The sequence below is a fragment of the Acanthamoeba castellanii genome (genome assembly GCF_000313135.1).
Source record: "Acanthamoeba castellanii str. Neff unplaced genomic scaffold scf7180000084444, whole genome shotgun sequence".
Classification (NCBI taxonomy): domain Eukaryota; phylum Discosea; order Longamoebia; family Acanthamoebidae; genus Acanthamoeba; species Acanthamoeba castellanii.
Window position 1 is genome coordinate 12,249 of NW_004457656.1, and position 17,827 is coordinate 30,075.

At 60.0% G+C, this 17,827-nt stretch overlaps 5 protein-coding genes across 5 annotated transcripts; 3 read left to right on the forward strand and 2 right to left on the reverse strand.

Annotated features, from left to right (window-relative positions):
- Positions 1–215: 215 nt before the first annotated feature.
- On the forward strand, positions 216–5,644 carry ACA1_024960 (amine oxidase, flavincontaining superfamily protein; the record flags this gene model as incomplete). Its single annotated transcript, XM_004353208.1, has 16 exons — positions 216–281; positions 474–543; positions 651–772; positions 880–1,682; positions 1,785–2,148; positions 2,285–2,365; positions 2,454–2,563; positions 2,666–2,684; positions 2,744–2,823; positions 2,913–3,644; positions 3,731–3,815; positions 3,886–3,995; positions 4,173–4,290; positions 4,373–4,446; positions 4,528–4,660; positions 4,772–5,644. The coding sequence occupies 16 exons, from the start codon at positions 216–218 to the stop codon at positions 5,642–5,644; spliced, it is 3,840 nt and encodes a 1,279-aa protein (XP_004353260.1).
- A 370-nt stretch (positions 5,645–6,014) lies between these two features.
- ACA1_024970 (uncharacterized protein) lies at positions 6,015–7,283 on the forward strand (the record flags this gene model as incomplete). Its single annotated transcript, XM_004353209.1, has 1 exon — positions 6,015–7,283. One exon carries the CDS (start codon positions 6,015–6,017, stop codon positions 7,281–7,283), a length of 1,269 nt encoding a protein of 422 aa, XP_004353261.1.
- Positions 7,284–7,686: 403 nt separating this feature from the next.
- Positions 7,687–11,679, reverse strand: ACA1_024980 (uncharacterized protein; the record flags this gene model as incomplete). The annotated part of the gene is made up of 11 exons (XM_004353210.1): positions 7,687–8,486; positions 8,613–8,855; positions 9,029–9,264; positions 9,651–9,833; positions 9,930–10,123; positions 10,217–10,292; positions 10,377–10,464; positions 10,576–10,678; positions 10,780–10,840; positions 10,928–11,395; positions 11,507–11,679. The coding sequence occupies 11 exons, from the start codon at positions 11,677–11,679 to the stop codon at positions 7,687–7,689; spliced, it is 2,625 nt and encodes an 874-aa protein (XP_004353262.1).
- A 465-nt stretch (positions 11,680–12,144) lies between these two features.
- On the reverse strand, positions 12,145–12,999 carry ACA1_024990 (uncharacterized protein; the record flags this gene model as incomplete). The annotated part of the gene is made up of 2 exons (XM_004353211.1): positions 12,145–12,255; positions 12,343–12,999. The coding sequence occupies 2 exons, from the start codon at positions 12,997–12,999 to the stop codon at positions 12,145–12,147; spliced, it is 768 nt and encodes a 255-aa protein (XP_004353263.1).
- A 400-nt stretch (positions 13,000–13,399) lies between these two features.
- Positions 13,400–17,815, forward strand: ACA1_025000 (RhoGAP domain containing protein; the record flags this gene model as incomplete). Its single annotated transcript, XM_004353212.1, has 16 exons — positions 13,400–13,521; positions 13,764–13,902; positions 14,008–14,094; positions 14,231–14,330; positions 14,733–14,850; positions 14,922–15,033; positions 15,194–15,209; positions 15,256–15,427; positions 15,552–15,844; positions 15,937–16,012; positions 16,109–16,236; positions 16,322–16,439; positions 16,550–16,675; positions 16,768–16,873; positions 16,962–17,158; positions 17,230–17,815. Coding segments are annotated over 16 exons (2,496 nt in total), but the record flags the coding sequence as incomplete, so codon positions are not given.
- Positions 17,816–17,827: the final 12 nt, after the last annotated feature.

Genomic DNA, 17,827 nt, shown 5'->3' on the forward strand with positions numbered 1-17,827 from the left:
CTTCTTTTTTTTTCCAATTCCATTTGAGAATCACAATCCAAATCGGCTGGCTGCCCTCCGCGAGTGGCTCCTCCCTGCTTCTCGTCAACTGCGCCTCGAAGAACATATTTTTTTTAGCATCTTGCGCGGTTGGGCCGCGGCTGCACTCCACCACACGGTGCCAAGCTCACGCCCCTGCCCCGCGCGTTCTCCACGTGACACGGATGTTTAGGAGGATGGACTGGGATGCGTACCTCAACCTGCAGTATCAGCTCCTGCTGATGAAGACGCGGATCATGCAGGTTCGTACCCGCACCAGGTCACGGGCGGGCTCAGCTCGCTCGCACGAGTCGGTCGCGGCTTGCTCACCAGCAGCTCTGGTGGACCACGCGACACGACACGACACGACACGACAACGACACAACACGACACTCACGGCACACACGGCACACACGCACACGCGCACGGCATACACGACACACACGCACGCGCAGATCTATGGCTCCGCCGGGCAGGGCTTCGACGCCACGGGGCTAGTGCTACCCAACCTCTACGCCGGGATGGGTACCACCTTCTCTCCGTGTGAGCTGCCCACCTCAAGCCCAGCGCTCCTCCCCTCCCTCTCTGACGAGTTCTTCTTCTTTCTCTTCTGGGGGGCTTGGCTGGTTCAGGCACGTTTGCCGCGGGAGTTCCCGACGCCAGCAGCATCGCGGCCTTCCACGCCGCGCAGGCGCAGAACCTGCTGAGCCAGGCCGCGTCGGCATCCGGCCCCGTGGGGCTGCCCGTCTTGAACGTACGTTACGTTTGGCCACACACACGACACACCACACACACACACACACAACACTGTCAGTCCGCATTTGAGACACAATGTTGACTAAAGTACCCCACCATCACCAGGTGGCGACGTTTCTCGAGGCACTGCGCGAGGAGAAGGAAAAGGAGGAGCGCCAGCGGAGCGCAGACAACGCCAACAAGCAGCACAGCAACAGCGGCGTAACTACGAGCACCAGCGTTGGCACCGCCACCGGCGCGAGCGCGAACCCAAGCCTGAGCGCCAGCGCCAGCAGCGCCGCGAGCAGTCACAGCAGCAGCAGCAGCAACAGCAAGAAGGAAAAGAAGAAGAAAAAGAAGGAAAGGAAGGAGGCGCGGCGTGCGGAGCGGGAGCGGGAGCGACAAGCTGGAGCGAGGGAAACGCGGGCGAGCAAGAAGGAGGTCGTTGCGACCCCGACATCGACGCCGGCGTTATCGAGCCAGCCACGATCGTCGCCCTCCGCGGCGGCATCTTCCCGCGACGACAAGGCCGACACGCACCACGGCATCGACCTGCTCGCCGCGCTGGCCGAGCAAGCCGAGCAGCAGCGGCACGACCGCGCCTCGCCGCCGGCCGGCGCTGCAGCGCCCAACACGAGGCCCTTCGCCGGTGGCAGTGAACAACACGTTGCGGCTGAGGTGGAGAACATGGAGGAGGAGGAGCACGAGGAGGAGGGAGCCCAAGGCCGGCGCCACAAGAACGACGAAATGTCAACTGACCATGTGGCGGACACGTCGCACAGTGGCAAGCGGAGGCTGCGGAGCAGTGGCCAGCAGAAGCAGCTGCAGCAGCGACTGTCGTCGTCGGCCCAGAGCGAAGACTCCAGCGACCACTCCGTCGAGCCGTCTCCCGCGGGCTCGCCCACCCACCTTCGGCGCAGTGGACGGAGGTACGGGCGTGTGTGTGTGTGTGTGTGTGTGTGTGTGTGTGTGTGTGCGTGTGCGCGTGTTGTAGACAAACGTGGGCTTGACTTCGTTCTTCACACACACAGCCGCAAGACCAAGTCCTTTGACAATGTCGAAGAGGGACTCGACGCCGCGGCCTCCAACAAGAAGCGCCGCACCACCCCCGCAGAACAGGAGTCGAAGCCCGAAGGCGGGCCGATGACGTCGGGCGCGACGAAGGGGGAAGAGTCGAGGCACGGAGCGGCCGTGATGACGATGGACCTCGAAACCACCCACGAGGCGGCGCAGCGGCAGCAGCAACGGGAGGAAGTGTCCACCAGGCCCGCGGTCACACTCTCTGCGGTCAAGCTCGAGCCCAAATCCGCGCTTCAACTCGAACCCGAGCCCGAGCTTCTCGCCGAAGCCGAACCCACCACCAGCGCCGAAGAAGGCACAACGCTCTACCCGCGCGTGCGCTCTGAGCATGCTCTCAACCAGTAACTAATCGTTGTGTGTGTGTGTGTGTGTGTGTGTGTGTGTGTGTGTGTCGAGTACAGAAATGCTGGTGACTGCGAGGAACCCGGCATACACGATGGAACCACGGCAGGTGGTGGTGATCGGGGCCGGCATCGCCGGCATCAGCGCTGCCATACAGCTCCAGCACGCCGGCTACCGCGTCACTATCCTCGTACACGGCCGTTTTGCTTCTCTTTTTTCTTCCCTTTTTTCTTTTCGAGTTTCCCTTACTGACCGCGCACCCGACCCGACGCGTGCAGGAGGCTCGTGAGCGAGCCGGCGGTCGGATCAAGACCATGAAGAAGGAGATGAAGGGCTCCAAGTCCTCCCATCTCTCCATCGCGATCGAGCTGGGCGCCTCCTTCATCAAGTACGCCAGGCCAGGCGCCTCTCTCTCTCTCTCTCTCTGTGTGTGTGTGTGTGTGTGGTGTGTGTGTGTGTGTGTCGTGTGTGTGTGATCAATGGGCTGAAGCGCGTGCGGTGTATCAGGGGTGCGGAGGGCAACCCGATCGCGCGGCTGTGCGAGTCCCTGGGTCTTCACACGCAGCAGGTACCGGCCGAGCGCTGTTTGCTCTTCGACCACTCCGGCCGCACCGTGCCCAAGCACGTCGAACAGCAGGCCCAGACACGGTACCTACATACCGTGACACACATCTAGAGCACATTGCTGACGTCGCACGCCTTCTTAAACAACGGCGATTTTGGGGTGCGCACCGCAGGTTTCATGCGATGCTCGGCCACGCGCACGTCGCTCGGCACATGAGGAAGCGCAGGGACGAGGAGCGCCAGGAACGCGAGGCCGAGCAAGAGAAGATGCAAAAGGCCGCCGCGGACAAGGGCAGCAGTGGAGGCGGCGGCAGCGCCTCGAGAAAGCCCAACAAGAGCGGACGGAAGGACGCGCTCAAGATATCGACGTCGGCTTCGTCTTCGGCGGCGGCGAAGAAGCGGGACAAGGGCGGCAAGAACCGGAAGGGCAAGGGCGCTGCACCGTCCAAGGGCAGCTCGGCCGACGACGACGACGACGACGACGGCGACAGGGAGGCGGAGAAGGCCGAGGAGACGAAGAAGCAGAAGAAGAAGGAAGAGGAGGAGGAGGAGGAAGAGGAGGAGGATGAAGAGGAGCGGCTGGCGAGGGCCAGGAAGGCCCTCCTCAACGAGCTGGTGGCCAGCTTCGACGATACCACCACCCTGCAGCAGGCGATGGACAGGATCGCAGAGCTCAGGGCCAGCTTGCCGCCGGCCAGCAGTACCGCCACCGCCACCGCCGATGACGACGCGTTGGCTCAGCCGCCGGCCGGGCCCGAACGCGACCGTACAGAGGCCGAGTTGGAGGCGCGCGTGGTGGACTGGCACGCGGCGATGCTGGAGGGCTGCGCCGGCGCGCCGCTGTCGCGGCTCTCGCTCTTCCACTGGGACCAGGAGAACGCCACCCAGTATCAGGGACCCCACAGGTACTCCAGCCCACCCACACCACACCACCCACACCACACCACCTTGTGCTCTTGTTTGACGTGACGCGTCGCGGTGTGTGAACCAGTTTGGTCAAGGAGGGCCACGCCGCACTGATCGACGAGTTGGTGGCGCGCGGCAAGCTGGACCTGCGACTCAACCACGTCGTCGAGGTGCGCTCTCTCTCTCTTTCTCCCCCCAGTCGCATTCAATTCTCAATTCTCAATTCTCTCGCTGTTGCAGTCCGTGGACTATTCGGACGATGGGGGCCTGGTCAAGCTCGGCACCAACCAGGGCGCATTCGAAGCCGACCTGGTCGTGTGCACCCTTCCCCTGGGCGTGCTCAAGCAAGGGTACATTACATTACATTGCCTCCACCATTACATTACATTGCGTTGCAAACATATTTGCAATATAAAAAATATAAATATATATTTACATTTATATTTTTTTATAATGTATATTTTTATAATGTATATTTTTATAATATTTTAATTGATAGTATTGATTGGTATGCGTGTTTAATTCAGCGCGGTTCAATTCGTGCCGCCGCTGCCCGAGGAAAAGCGACGGAGCATTGAGAGGCTGGGCTGCGGGACGTTCAACGTCGTCGTGCTCTTCTTCTCCACCATCTTCTGGGACAAGCAGGTACACGTGCGCGGAACGGGGAAGTGAGGAAATGTATACTGATGGATTGTGTGTGTGTCGTGTGTGTGTCGTGTGTGACCAGACGTTCTGGCTCGGACGCGCGGGCGAGCACCAGGGCCGCTCCTACCTCTATCTCAGCATGACCAAAGTGTTTGGGTAACGCACGCACCGCACGCACGCACGCACACACGCACCGCACACACTGATGTGTTGATGATGACCACGTCGTCGTGGCAGGTATCCCGTGTTGGTGGCCTACCAATCGGGACAAGCGGCGGAGGAGGCCGAGGCCCAGGAGGACAGTGAAATCGTGGACGAGGCCCTCACCTTCCTCCACACCGTCTACAAAAACTCGGCCAAGCCGCTCAAGGTCCGCAATCTCCACCTTTTCTCCGCACGCGTCGTGTTGCGTGTCGTGCCGTGTGTGTCGTGTTATGTGTCGCGTGTGCTGTGTTGCCAACAGTCTGCGCGTCGACGACAGAGTATTGTGACGCGGTGGACCAGCGATCCGTATTCAGGCGGGGCGCATTCGTACATCCCGCCGGGCGCCACCGGCGCCGACTACGACGTGCTGGCCGCCCCCGTCGCCGCTCGCCTGTTCTTCGCCGGCGAGGCCACGAACCGGCGCCACCCGAGCTCGGTCGCCGGGGCCTACGTGAGCGGCAAGCGGGAGGCGGAACGGATCACGGCGCTCTATGGGGTAGTCCCGGTGGGCGACAGGCCCACGACGAGCGAGCCAGCCGAGCCCATCGACCTGAACCATCTGGACAAGGCCACCGCAGCCGCGGCCCCATCGCCTGCGCCCACGCCCACGATCGTTGCCGGCGCCAAGCAGACGAGGCCAACAGAAGAGATGCGGTCAGTCAAGGCCGAGCCTGAGGAGCGCGAGGCGGAGAAGAAGCGGAAGGCGGGTGAGGTGTCGTTGGAGGCTCGACCGGCCAACGACGACAACGACGACAACGACGACAAGGAGGAGGAGAACAGCGACAAGTCGCCGGTGACGCCGATGAGCCCCGGCCCAGACGCCGCCCCGACGACAACGACGATGGCGGCGGCCGCGGGGAAGCGGCGTCGAATCGCCAAGCGCAAGCGACGCGACGGCGGCGCCAAGTCCTCGTCGCCCGAGCTCATCGACTCGCCGCAGCTCGCCGGTTCCTCCAGCAACGACGGCGGTCGTCCGCCGGCGGGCGGTGTAGCGACCATCAAAAGCGAAGACGACGCCGCCGCGCAACGCACAGTCGCCTCGAGCGAGGAGAAGAACGACGAACACATCATGACGACTGCCGCCTGCAGCGGACGACGCACGCGGCCCATTCCCGCCGAGGACGACAACGACGACGAGGAGCAGAGCTGACATTTAAAAATAAATAGGCCTTAAAATATTTTGAATTTGGTAAAAAAGCTGCACAACACAAATAAGGAAAGCTTGTCAACCGGTGAGGGCACAAGACACGATTTCAGACCAGAACGAGGCGCGGCAGAGCAACCACGCCCCAACCCAGAGATCATCGTCTGCTGCGCAGCAGATCAGTCACCGTCCAGTTCGAGGTGCTGTAAAGCAACCACAGTCTGAACAGTCACTCGGCTTCAGTACCTCTTCCTCCCCGAAGTTACTCACACTATTATTGTTTTTATCTGTATTTTCTTCCAAGATTAACTGTAGCACATCACAAATATTTACATCCTTATTTTTATATCTTCTATTAGGCGACCCAGCCAAAGAGATGGAGAGATTCCGCATGCCAGGGCTGGACCTCCCGAAGAAGGACGCGGGAGATGCTCTGAACAAGTACCGCATCAAGGACTCGCCCAGCGGCGGCGCGGCGGCGCTGTCGCCCAGTCCGCTGTCGCCTACGGGCGTCGATAGCGAGCGCAGGGACGAGGAAGAGCTGCGTGCCCTCTCCCAGCAGCTGGCCACCTTCAACCGGCGCCTGACCGAGGAGTCGCTCGACAAGTACCGGGTGCAGCCCACGAAGAAACCAGAAGGAGACCAAAAGAGCGAAAACGAAGAGGCCGAGTTTCAGATCGACGAGGCGGAGCGACGTCAGCTCGAGGCTGAGATGCAGCGGCTGCTCACCCGCAAGCACACCCTCGAGCTGCGACGCAGCCAGCGCTCGGCCGGCGATCAGGCTTCTGAGACCACCACAGCCACCGCCACAGCCTCCGCGCCCGCTCGCGCGCCCGCGGGTCTAGACCGCTTCCGCGTCCAGCCCTCATCAGCCGGCGGCCCCGGGTCGGCCCCTGTCACACCGACCGCGACCTCATCGTCATCGTCATCGTCGCTGGCCGCGCCGGTTGACAAGAACCGACGCCTTTCTGTCTCGGGGTCAGACCTGACGGTGAGGCCCACCACCAGCAGCAGCTCGGTGTCGCCGCCCCAGGCCAAGCCGGCGCCGCTGAGCCAGACCCAGGTGGGCCTGACCGCGTCGGCCCCGCCCCGCATCAAGTCCCTCCCGGTCACCTCGCCCGTAGCGTCGTTCAACAAGCCCACCACCCCGACCGGCACCAGCGCCACCAGCGGCTGCTTGGGCTTCGCGACGCCCAAGGTCAAGACCAGCTTCGGGCTGCCCTCGCCTCGCAGCGCCAATGCCAACGCCGACCCCTTCAGCAAGTACCGAGTCCAGAACGACGCCACTGCGGCCACAGCGTCGGGCGCCACCACGGTGGTGGCCGAGGTGCGGCCGCTGACCCCGACCGTGAGCGACCCGTTCAGCAAGTACCGCATCGCCCCGAGTGGTGGTGGCTCGAGCGAGGCCAGCCCGTTGGCCTCGCCGGCGAGTGCTGAGGCCGTGCGCGACGTCAAGCCTGCGGCGGTGGATCCCCTCAGCAAATACCGGAAGCAGCCCGACGCCACCAGTTCGGCGGCGGCAGCCCCCTCCAGCCCCCCGAAGCCGGTTGCCGAGGCGGCCAAGTCCTCCAGCCGCCCCGAGGTCGCCAAGATCGCCATCCCCGATGGGTCCCACTTGCACTCTGATGAAGAAGGCACGACTTGACTGATGAAGACGATGATGAAGATGAAGGACGATGATGGTGATGACAGCTGACCTGAGAACTTTGTGTGTGTCTCTCCTCCTAGATAAGAAATCGGCGCGGGACATGCTGGCTGACGAGGAGAAGTTCCTGTGGAACAACCTGGACAGGTTCTCTGGCGACAAGTGATGATCTCATGATGAGACCAAGCTCATCAACTTTTCCCCTGTGCACAACTCTATTTATGTACGACTCCACACTTCACTTCTCTTTCTTCTTTTGGGCACACTAGTGAAAGAAGATGAGTTTTGAAGAAGAAGAAGAAGAGGGGCAGGCCACAGGCGGGCTGGGGGTGGGCCAAGGGGGTGAAGATGAAGTGCTACTTACAATAATAAATACTGAAGAAGAAGAAGAAGAACGGTGGTATCAGTTCTCCTTGCCGGTGCCGGTGGTGGAGCCGCGCGGGCTGGTCTGGCCGGCTACTTCCTCCTCCATGCGCCGGAACCACTCCTCGTCCTCCCTCCGCCCGAGGCTCCGCGCGCGCTCCCGCGTGTCGGCCGCCGCCTCTTCGCCGCGCGGCGAAGTCGACGTCGAGTCGGCCTTGGCCGGGGCTGGGATGCCGGCGAGGGTGAGGTCGCGCATCGACAGGACCCGCCGTCGCCGGCCCTTCTGTACCACCACCTTCTCATCCTCGTCGTCAGCGGCGACGGCGGTAGAGGCATCGCTCATGTCTTGCGGTCGTTCGGGTGGCTGCTCGATCTGCTGACACGCCGTTGAGGACTCCTTAGGAGGCTCTGGCTTCTCCTGGTAGGCGCTGGCGGCAGTGGTAGTAGCGGTGGTGGGGAGTCGGTCGGCGTCGGCGTCGCCGTGCGCCTCCTTCATCTTGGCCTCGTTCTCGCCCTCGACGACGACTGGGACATCATCACTGCCGAGTTGTGTGTTCCCTTCTTGGTGTTTCTGCTCGTGGGCGGCCTCCGTCGTTTTCGCTTTCGCTTTCGCCTCTTGGCCTTCCTTCTTGCCCTGTTCGTCGTCGGTCGAATGTCGCAGCCTTCGCTCTTCTTGCCGCTTGGCCTCGGCGTTGCTCGTGGCCTCGTCACCGTCGTCGTCGTCGTCGGAGCCCTCGGACTCCGTCCCGCTGTCGCCGAGCGATGCGTCCAAGTCGATCGAGTGCACGAACGACAGCACATCGAACGCCGGCGTCGAGTACAACACGTGCACCGCCCCACCTGCATATACCTCTCACGATTAGTACCCCACACAGCACACACAGCACACACAGCACACACAGCACACACAGCACACACCGCACACACCGCACACACCGCACACACCGCACACACCGCACAACATACCGTCGGGGCTGTTCCGGAAGCTGATTTCCATCATGCCCTTGATGAACAGCGGGGCGCCATCGAGGTCCGTATTCTGGAGTTCGAAGATGGCGAGCATGTAGATGCCGATACCCTCCACGAGCTTGGCCTTGTCCTCGTCCATCATCGACGGACTCTCCGCCGCTTCCGCCGGCGCCAGATCGGCCCGGCTGGCCCTCCGGCGTCCGCCTCGCCCCACCTTTCCTCGCGATCGTGTGCGTCGACCTAAGAAGAAAGCAAATGAGCCGCGTGTGTTTAACACACACACACACACACACACACACACACACACACACACACACACACACACACACACACACACGAGACACACACACGCACGCACGCACCACACACACTAAAGAGGGTGTTGGTACGGGTCGAAGACACTTCGTGGTCACTGCTGGATTCCTCTTCGGAGAGATAGACCACGCCCTCCTCATACTTCTGGCGGCTGGGCTGGCTCGTCGAGGCTGACGTCGAGGCGGCGGCCCGCTCCTTGCGCAGGTACTCGTCGACGAGCTCGTTGATGACGTTCTTGTTGTTGGTATACTTGTTGATCTTCACCCGGCTCAGCGTGATGTCCAGATAGTGATGCCAGCTCTGCTTGACAATCATTCCTATCTGTGTGTAGTGCCTGGTTGAGGAGTGGTGCGGTGTGAGTGCCACGCGCTGCCACGCGCTGCCACGCGCTGCCACACGCCACACACGCCACACACGCCACACACGCCACACACGCCACACACGCCACACACGCCACACACGCCACACACGCCACACACGCCACACACGCCACACACGCCACACACGCCACACACGCCACACACGCCACACACGCCACACACGCCACACACGCCACACACGCCACACACGCCACACACGCCACACACGCCACACACGCCACACACGCCACACACGCCACACACGCCACACACGCCACACACGCCACACACGCCACACACGCCACACACGCCACACACGCCACACACGCCACGTCGGCGACAGGGAAGAGGGTGTGCGTACTTGACGAGCTTCTCGTACATGAAGATGCCGAGATTCTGATTGGCGAGGCTCATAACAAGGTTGACCAGCTTATCGTTACCGGCGAGGCCGTCGTGCAGGATTCGGTAGGCGATCAGCACCTTTTCGTTGTCCGTTCGCCCATTCACAATCTTGCCATTGATCCGTATCATGCTCGGGACGTCCCTACACGACACACGACACACGACACACGACACGCACGCACACACAGCTTTGTGAGTGCGCAGCACACAGGCCTCAACGTGCATGAAGTTGAATTACCGGGCGAACTGGCGCTTGACGATCGTGGGGATGAAAGACTCGTGTCGTGGCGTCTGTCCCTCGCCTTGCGTGAACTTGCCGTCCTCTTGGCTGATGAGCGCAGACTCCAGGTTGGCCTTGATCTTGCTCCGCTCGTCCTCCTCGACTCCATCACCGCCGTTTCGCATGCTGAACGACGCCAGCTTGCCCTTGCGCTGCGCATCCAACGAACGTCGAGATCACGTCGTCGACGTTGAGCATTCAAGCAAACCAGAAAGCAAGCACTCAAGCACTCAAGCATAGCATACCTGATAGATGGTGAGGTCGGCAAGCGATTCGGGGTAGTCCTTGTAGTACTGCTCCAAGAACTCGTCCAGAGGGAGGCTGCCACACATAAAATGATGGTCAGAATTAGCTCTGGGGAGGAGGAGCAGGAGTAGGAGCAGGAGGGGGGGAGTGAGCATGCACTTGTAGGAGAGGCCGGTGTCGATATTGTACGAGTAGGCCGTCTGTGAGCTCAGGATGTCCAGCGAAGAGTTTTGCTTGTTCAGTTTGGCTGATGGATGGGTGGATGGATGGATGATTGAAGTGAGCTACTCACATGATGGCCCAGGTTGTGTTCGCTCTCTGTCGTCAAATGATGAGGCGAAGGAGGAGTGACACTTACGTGTGGGTGGCTTCAGTTTGAGCGAGAGTTGTCGGTGCACGATGTCCAGCTCCTTGAACAGATGACTGTTCTCGAAGCGCAGTCGGTTGTTTTCGCGTTTCAACTGGATTGGCGCCCCGACATGTGATATAGAGTGATGGCGTCAGCTCTCTTTCTCCCCAATCCAGCCGGCGCAGAGTTACGTTTGCGTCGTTCGTAACGTACCATGTCGAGCTGGCGCTTCAAGTCCGCATACGACACGGGGCAGATGGTCTCCAACGGCCCGCTGCACAGCAAACACATGTGGTTTTCAACTTCCGTCATTGCACTGTACTGATGATGCTCTCTTCGGGCTTGGGCGGTGTGTGCGCACCTGCTGCTGCTGTCCTTCTTCTCCTGCTGCTGGTGGTCCTTCTTGTCGCTGTCGCCTCGCGGGGAGAGTGGCTTGCTGTTGTCGGCGGCCGGCGCCGCCGCTGCCGGTGGCGTCTTGCGCTGGAACCACTTGAGGCCCGACGACCTTCGCTCGACTGCGGCCGGCTGCTCCTGCTTGCTGGCGCTGCCCAGCAGGGAAGACGAGGACAGGTAGAGCGGCAGGCCGGGCGTGGAGGCGGAGGAGGCCAGCGATGACGGGGTGGTGACAGGAATGGCGGAGGAGGAGAGCGACGAGCCGGAGGGAAAGGAGGCCGATGTGGTCGAGAGCGACGTCGCCGTCTGCGGGCTAGAGCCGGCAGAGGAGGAGGAAGGCGGTTCGGGCGCCGTTACAGCTTCGGGTGATGTGGTGGCTTCGGCGTCGGTTACTGCGGCAGCAGCGGCTATCTTGTTGTCCGGTGCCGACGCACTCCTGTGGCCCCAATGGTGAATGAATGCAAAACAGAGAAGATGAAGCAAATGATCATGACGTTTCAATGAATAAATTTAAAATGGAGAAATAAATCCATTGGGGATTACGTACTTGATTTTTGGTGTACGCCTTGCAAAGGTGCTCCACGACCGTCGTGGAGCTTCGAAGTTGGCTCTTTCTTCCTTGCCATCGGCATTCTTCTCTGCAGTCACGTTTACTTCTCCTGCACCGTGTAGAGCTTGTCCATCTGACACCTTCTCTTCGCCTGGCGGGACGCCTTCCATCTTCTTTGTCTCTATGAAGATTCGAGTAGCGGCGCAATTACAGACCGTCTTCGAAAATCACCCGAATTTTTTTGATCTGCAACGACCGCGAAATGCACCACCTTGCGGAGCTGTTATGTCTATGATTGCTTTCCTCTTGGCTTCAATGCTCTGACGTCCTCCTTCCACCCGCCTCGTTCACAGTTGTGGTTCGCCGTACTGCCGGCAGTCCGCCTGCCGGCGCGATGACTTCGGAGGCCCGCTGAGGAAATCTCGCCGGCTTTGCCAAGCACAAAACTCGCTCGACATGAAGGCCATCGACTTCGTCTTGTTCGACGATGATGTGACCTTGTTTCACCCCTTGGTCCTTCACCGGAAGTTCGTGCGCCATCTACAGCATTGATGAATTCCAATTTATTGTTGGTTGAATGAAGAAGCATGAGTGGCGATGTCTCTACACGCACACTGCTAGGGCTCTCGATTGCCTTAGTGCTTCTTGTCCTTCTTGTCCTTTTTATCCTTCTTGTCTTTCTTGTCCTTGTGCTCCTTCTTGTCCTTCTTGTCCTTGCCGCCATGCCCCATTCCGAGTCCCGATTGCTGTGTGCCACACCAAACCATCATCAGTCATCATCGTACACAACACATTTACGACACGACACGACACGACACACACAACGTGAGTACCAGCTTGTAGGCGCCGAGCATGCCCAGGAAGTCCTTGAAGGGAGGCACGCGGCCCGAAGCGAGCGCGCCCGACAGGGCGCCCGCCAGCGAGTGGGCGTGGCTATCATCGTGCCCGTGGTGGCCATGTCCGCCGCCGAACACGTTGCCCAGCATCTTCTGGACGTGGCCCAGGCCGAACGAGCTCAGCGCCCCGCGGTCCATCCCGTTCATCTCCGCGTAGGCCGCCAGCGCCCCGTCGGCCTCCTCGCGGCTCAGCCCGTACTGCTGCGCCACCGAGTACAGGTCCTCCCCGCCCTGCTGCTGGGGCAGGCCCGAGCCAGCCATGGGCGCCGCAGCCGCAGCCGCCGCGGCCATGGGCGTGCCCATCGCCACCGCTGGGGCGTACTGCTGCTGCTGCGGCTGGCCCTGGGGGTAGGCACCGGGCGGGTAGGCCCCAGCGAACTGGGGCTTGGCGTAGGGGTCGGCCATGAGGCCCGGGGTCTGCTGCATGGCCATGCCCGTGCCAGTGTAGCCGGCGGCGTCGCCGCCGTAGGCCATGCCGGGGGCGCCCATCATGGCGCTCGGGGGATAGGCCACGCCGCCCTGCTGCTGCTGCTGGGGCGGGAAGGCCTGGGGAGGGTAAGGAACGGCGGAGCCCTGCTGCTGTTGCTGATTCATTGTGATGGTCTGTTGAGGTGGAGGTACTTCCGCGGTTGCTGATGAGGGTGGTGATGTGTGTTTGCTGTGGTTTAGGTCTTATGTGTGGTTCTTGAAGTTGTGAGAGAGGGGAGTCCTCTGTTGAGAGTTACTGAATGTTGGGCGAGTGCGATGAAATCCCGCCAGGATAGACGCGGCACCTGAGCTCCCTTTTCTTCTTTATTTTCCTTTCAACTTCGAAAAGAAAATAGAAGTGAAAATTGCAAAAAAAGCTCTGTTCAAATGAATTAATTTTACCGTTCGGTTCGCCCACAACAACAGGCGGTCAGGCGTTGGAGGACGTTACGAACAGCTGATCTACCAAAGCGCCTGCCTTTGCTCTCCCACATTGGATTAAACCTCTCATAGGGCAAAAGCGAAGATGAACGGAGGCAAGCAAAGGTCTCTGCGCATCGTCGACCAAGAGAAGGGCGGAAAGATTATAAACTTTGACCTCCCCGACGAATCCCAAACCGTTCGGCAGTTTATAGCCGCCTACCACTGGTACGCCCCATCCAAGTCTCCTTTCCTTTTCTTTCCGTTTTACTCCCCCCCCCCTCTTGCGCCTCCTTCGTTCTTCTTGTCTCTTCGGCTTCGTTCTTTGTGTGGCACATTCAGCCTAAATAAGGAATATTATGGGCCTACAGACAACAAGTAATTATCACTTTTATTTTTAAACCCATAATTACACCTATGCAACCACAAGCTCATCTTTTGATTTTTACTTTTTATGTTGGCTGGCCCAGGCAACATGGGGAGAAGAGCCGGGGGTTGAACACGGGCTTCCTGGGCCTCTACCGCGAGCGAAAGGAGGAGGGCCGAGAAGGCGAGTGGGAGCTGCTCTCCGACTCGGCCGCCCTGGCCAGCTTCGACATCGCCGACGACGTACGTTCACTCGCCACCGCGTGTGCGCCTGCCTTGCGCTGAAACCCAGAGCGCGTGCGGTGGTGCGTGTGCGTGTGCGTGTGCGTGTGCCTTCTTGTGTTACAGGAACTGCTGATGCTCAAGTTGCGACCGCAGACAATCTACGTGACGATGACCAAGCCCTTCATTATCGACTTTAGCGAACCGCTCGACGTAAGTGGTGTTGTTAGTGGCTGTCGGTCCCAGTCGCTCGTAGTGTGCATCGATTGCTGATGCCAGTTTATCGCGATTCACGTCGCGTGCACCACACACACACACACACACACACACACACACACCACACACACAGGCGGTGTTGCCCACGATATTGGCCGGGTTCGGGGAGACACTGACCGCCGACTTCCTGTCCCGCTACTGCCTCCAGAAAGAAGCCGCCGTTACCGACAAAGGTAATGTCCCACATCATCCATCGATGATGATCCACCAATTCACCCACTGACCACCGCACACAACTGCACAATCGCACACGATCGCACACGCACAAACAATCGCACACACCAATCAGTTTCTAAGGACAGGGGGGCGTGTACCATTTCGGATTGCAATTGTGAGGACTACCTGGCGTCGTCGATGGGACGAAACAGCGGAATGTCGGGTATGTGCCGACGATGTGGACACAAATCCAGCACCCACCACTACCGCCCCGGACCCACCAGCTGTACCCCTCTCCTTCCTCTGCGTGCGTGCGTGTGTGCGTGCGTGCGTGTGCGTGTGTGTGCGTGCGTGCGTGTTTGCGTGCGTGCGTGTTTGCGTGCGTGCGATCAGGTGAGTTGACCTATCTGTCGCTGCAGACGAGCTGCTGGACCTGAACAAGACTCTGTCCGACAACAACGTGGCCCGAAACGCCGCGCTTCTTCTCAAGAAGACGGCCTATCGCGTCACTTCATCTGATGAAATCATGACGGTCGGGTACGGACACATCAGCAGTAGCAGCATCAAACGTTTTTTTATCATCTCATCGCGCCACTCTCCTTGTGCAGTGGCGGCAGCGGCCAGCTGCCGCTGTCCCGGTCGGGAAACATTCAACGAAAGATTTCGATATCCCCTGAGTTTGACGAGGACAGCGACTCGAACGACGACGACGGGGAAGAGGTACCAGTCATGTGCACACACGCACACATACGCCTCGCGCACACCGCACCGCACCGCACCACACCACACCACACAACCGCTCATCTAACTCTGTATTGGCTCAGCAGAATGGCAAGGGATCCCTCGGGCGCAGAAATTCTCTTGGCAGCAGTCCGCACAGCGGGCGCCGGTCATCCGTACTCACCAGGTCTCTCTCTCTCTCTCTCTCTGCGTGTGGTGAAGAGTACTGGAAAGGCGCTCACCGCCTGGCCGGCTGCCTCCGCAGGAACATGTCGGGTGAGGGCCTGCGCGTGACACAGAACCCGCTTCGAGGAGGACCCGGGTCGCTGGCCTCGACCCGCCACATGCTTTCGCCTCGCGAGGTCGCCGCAACAACGAATCCTGGAGTACTCAAGTGGGCTCCTCCCTCCCTCCCAACATTCTTTGTGTCGTTCTCGTTACTCATTCCTGTCGTGTTTGTGGTGTGTGTGTGTGTGTGTGTGTGTGTGTGTGTGTGTGTGTGTGTTGTGTTATAGCAGCACGTCATCGGATGGACTGACGATACGGAAATGGCGGCAGCGCATGCGGAGCCTCAACCGCTCGGACTCAAAGGAAGACACCACACCTAACTCCGACACGACGGCCAAGCGCGATCGCGTGTACGGCGTGCCGCTCGCGGAACTCCTCAGGCGCGAGTCGCCGGAACGCGAAGCCGGCGCCGGCGCTAAACCCGATGGTGGCGAGGTTGCAGCCGGGCCGGTGGGGGAGGAAGCCGAAGGCGTAATCCCCAAGATGGTCACCTCCATGCTCCAGTTTCTCGAGACCGAAGAAGGTATACACCTCCCACTCTCCCAGACTCTCTTAGAACCCCCAACACCTCAAATCATTAACGCGCATACACACGGGCATGCGCGCACATAATAGCGCTGAAGGCGGAGGGCATCTTCCGTCTGTCGAGCAACTTCGAGGAGATGATGCGCATCAAGGAACAGATCGATAGGTAATGCATCGCGCGCAATGCACTTCTTTCTCTCTTTTTTTTTACGGTCTCTCACTCGCTCAACTCTTCACCACACGACGCGTGGTACATATACAGAGGGCAGGAGGTGAACTTCAGCGAGTGTGGAGCGCACATGGTGATCAACCTTCTCAAGAAATTCCTCCACGAGCTGCCCGACGCGCTTCTCTCCAGCGTGCTCTACCAGCGATACATCTCTGCCGTCCGTACGTTCATTTATGTTATTCTCCTCTCGCTCACATTAATGTATGTTACTCATTTCTTTCATCGTCGTTGCGATCAACGCTGCAGAGGGCGACGATGCCGCGCGGCTGGCGTACCTGGTGGCACTGCTCAACTCGCTGGCGCCCTCCTCGCGCTCGCTTCTCCGCCGTCTGCTCATTTACCTCCGAAACGTCGTCGCCCACAGGTTTCCCTCCCTCCATAAATTTATCAACATTTATTGGTTGTTATTTTAAAAAAAGAATATTTACATATTTGTTTATATGTTAATTATTTCTTTTGTTATGCTGAAAACAGCGGGGAGAACCGAATGGACCTCCACAACTTGGCCACCACGCTCGCGCCGGTGCTCATGCGCGAGAAGCCGGCCTTCCAGCAAACGGCCTTTGCCTCCGGCAGCGTTGTCCTCCCACCGCGACACCAGTACGTCAGCACTTGAGCGCGCGCGCCGCAAGTGATCAGACGCATATGCGTGGCTCATTGGATACCTCTGCCGTGTGGTACTCGTACTACAGGCGCCACCATCAGCGAAGGGCAAGCGATTCGGCGGTGGTGCATGCCATGGTCCAGGAGGCCGTTCGTGCGGCCAAGGTCCTCGAAATCCTCATCTCGACCCCCGACGTACGTCTCCCATGAATCTCTTTATACATAGAAATAGAGAAAGAAAACAGACAATATTGGCTGTTAATTAATATATATATGTCTGCAGGAAGAGCTGTTCTTCGCGAAGACGAGCGAGGAGGGTAACCACCACCACCTGTCGGTGGCACGCGCGACTTCGGACATAAAATCGTCGCCTTTGTCCACGTCGCCGGCGACCGAGGCCGAGCATCTGGTCCTGCAGGCCGGCGACATCGTCTTCGTTTTCCAGAAGCGGGACGACGTCTGGTGGGTCGAACACAAAAAGTACGAACCGCGCAAGCAACCTGCAATTGCTGCTGACGTGTCACTAACCGGTGCCTACAATGATGGTGCAGTACGCGAAAGCTGGTGCAGGTGCCGGCCGAGGTGGCCGAGTCGGCGCTGGCGACGGTGGCCGAGCGAGTCGAGCTGGCGCACCAGCCGGGGCTGGAGAGCGGCGAGTGCCGAGCCATCGAGCGCGTGCTCTCCCACGATGACGTGAGCGACGACGATGACGACAGCGGCGGCGGCGGCGACGAGGAGAGCCCGCGACGCACTGACGGCTCGTCGCTGCTTTCTTTCCTCGATCGCGACCCTGCGAAGAAGGAGAAGAGGAGCGCCAGCCAGCGACACGCCAAGCTGGTCTCGCCGTTCGTCAAGCCGGCGCCGCCGTCGGGGTCGCTGGGCACCTCGAGCAGCTACACCATCGACTCGTCGTCGGCGAATAGGCCGTCGCCCAGGGAGAAGCGGAAGAGCATCGGCATCGTCGGCAATGCGCTGCTGGGTCCGCGCAAGGACCGCGAGAAGGGCACCAGCAGCAGCAGCGGCAGCCCGCGCGAGAAGGACGCCAAGAAAGAGAAGAAGGAGCACAAGAAGGAGCACAAGAAGGACAAGCAGCACAAGCGGGAGAAGAAGGAGAAGGACAAGGAGCAGCACGTCGTCGTCAACCCGCTC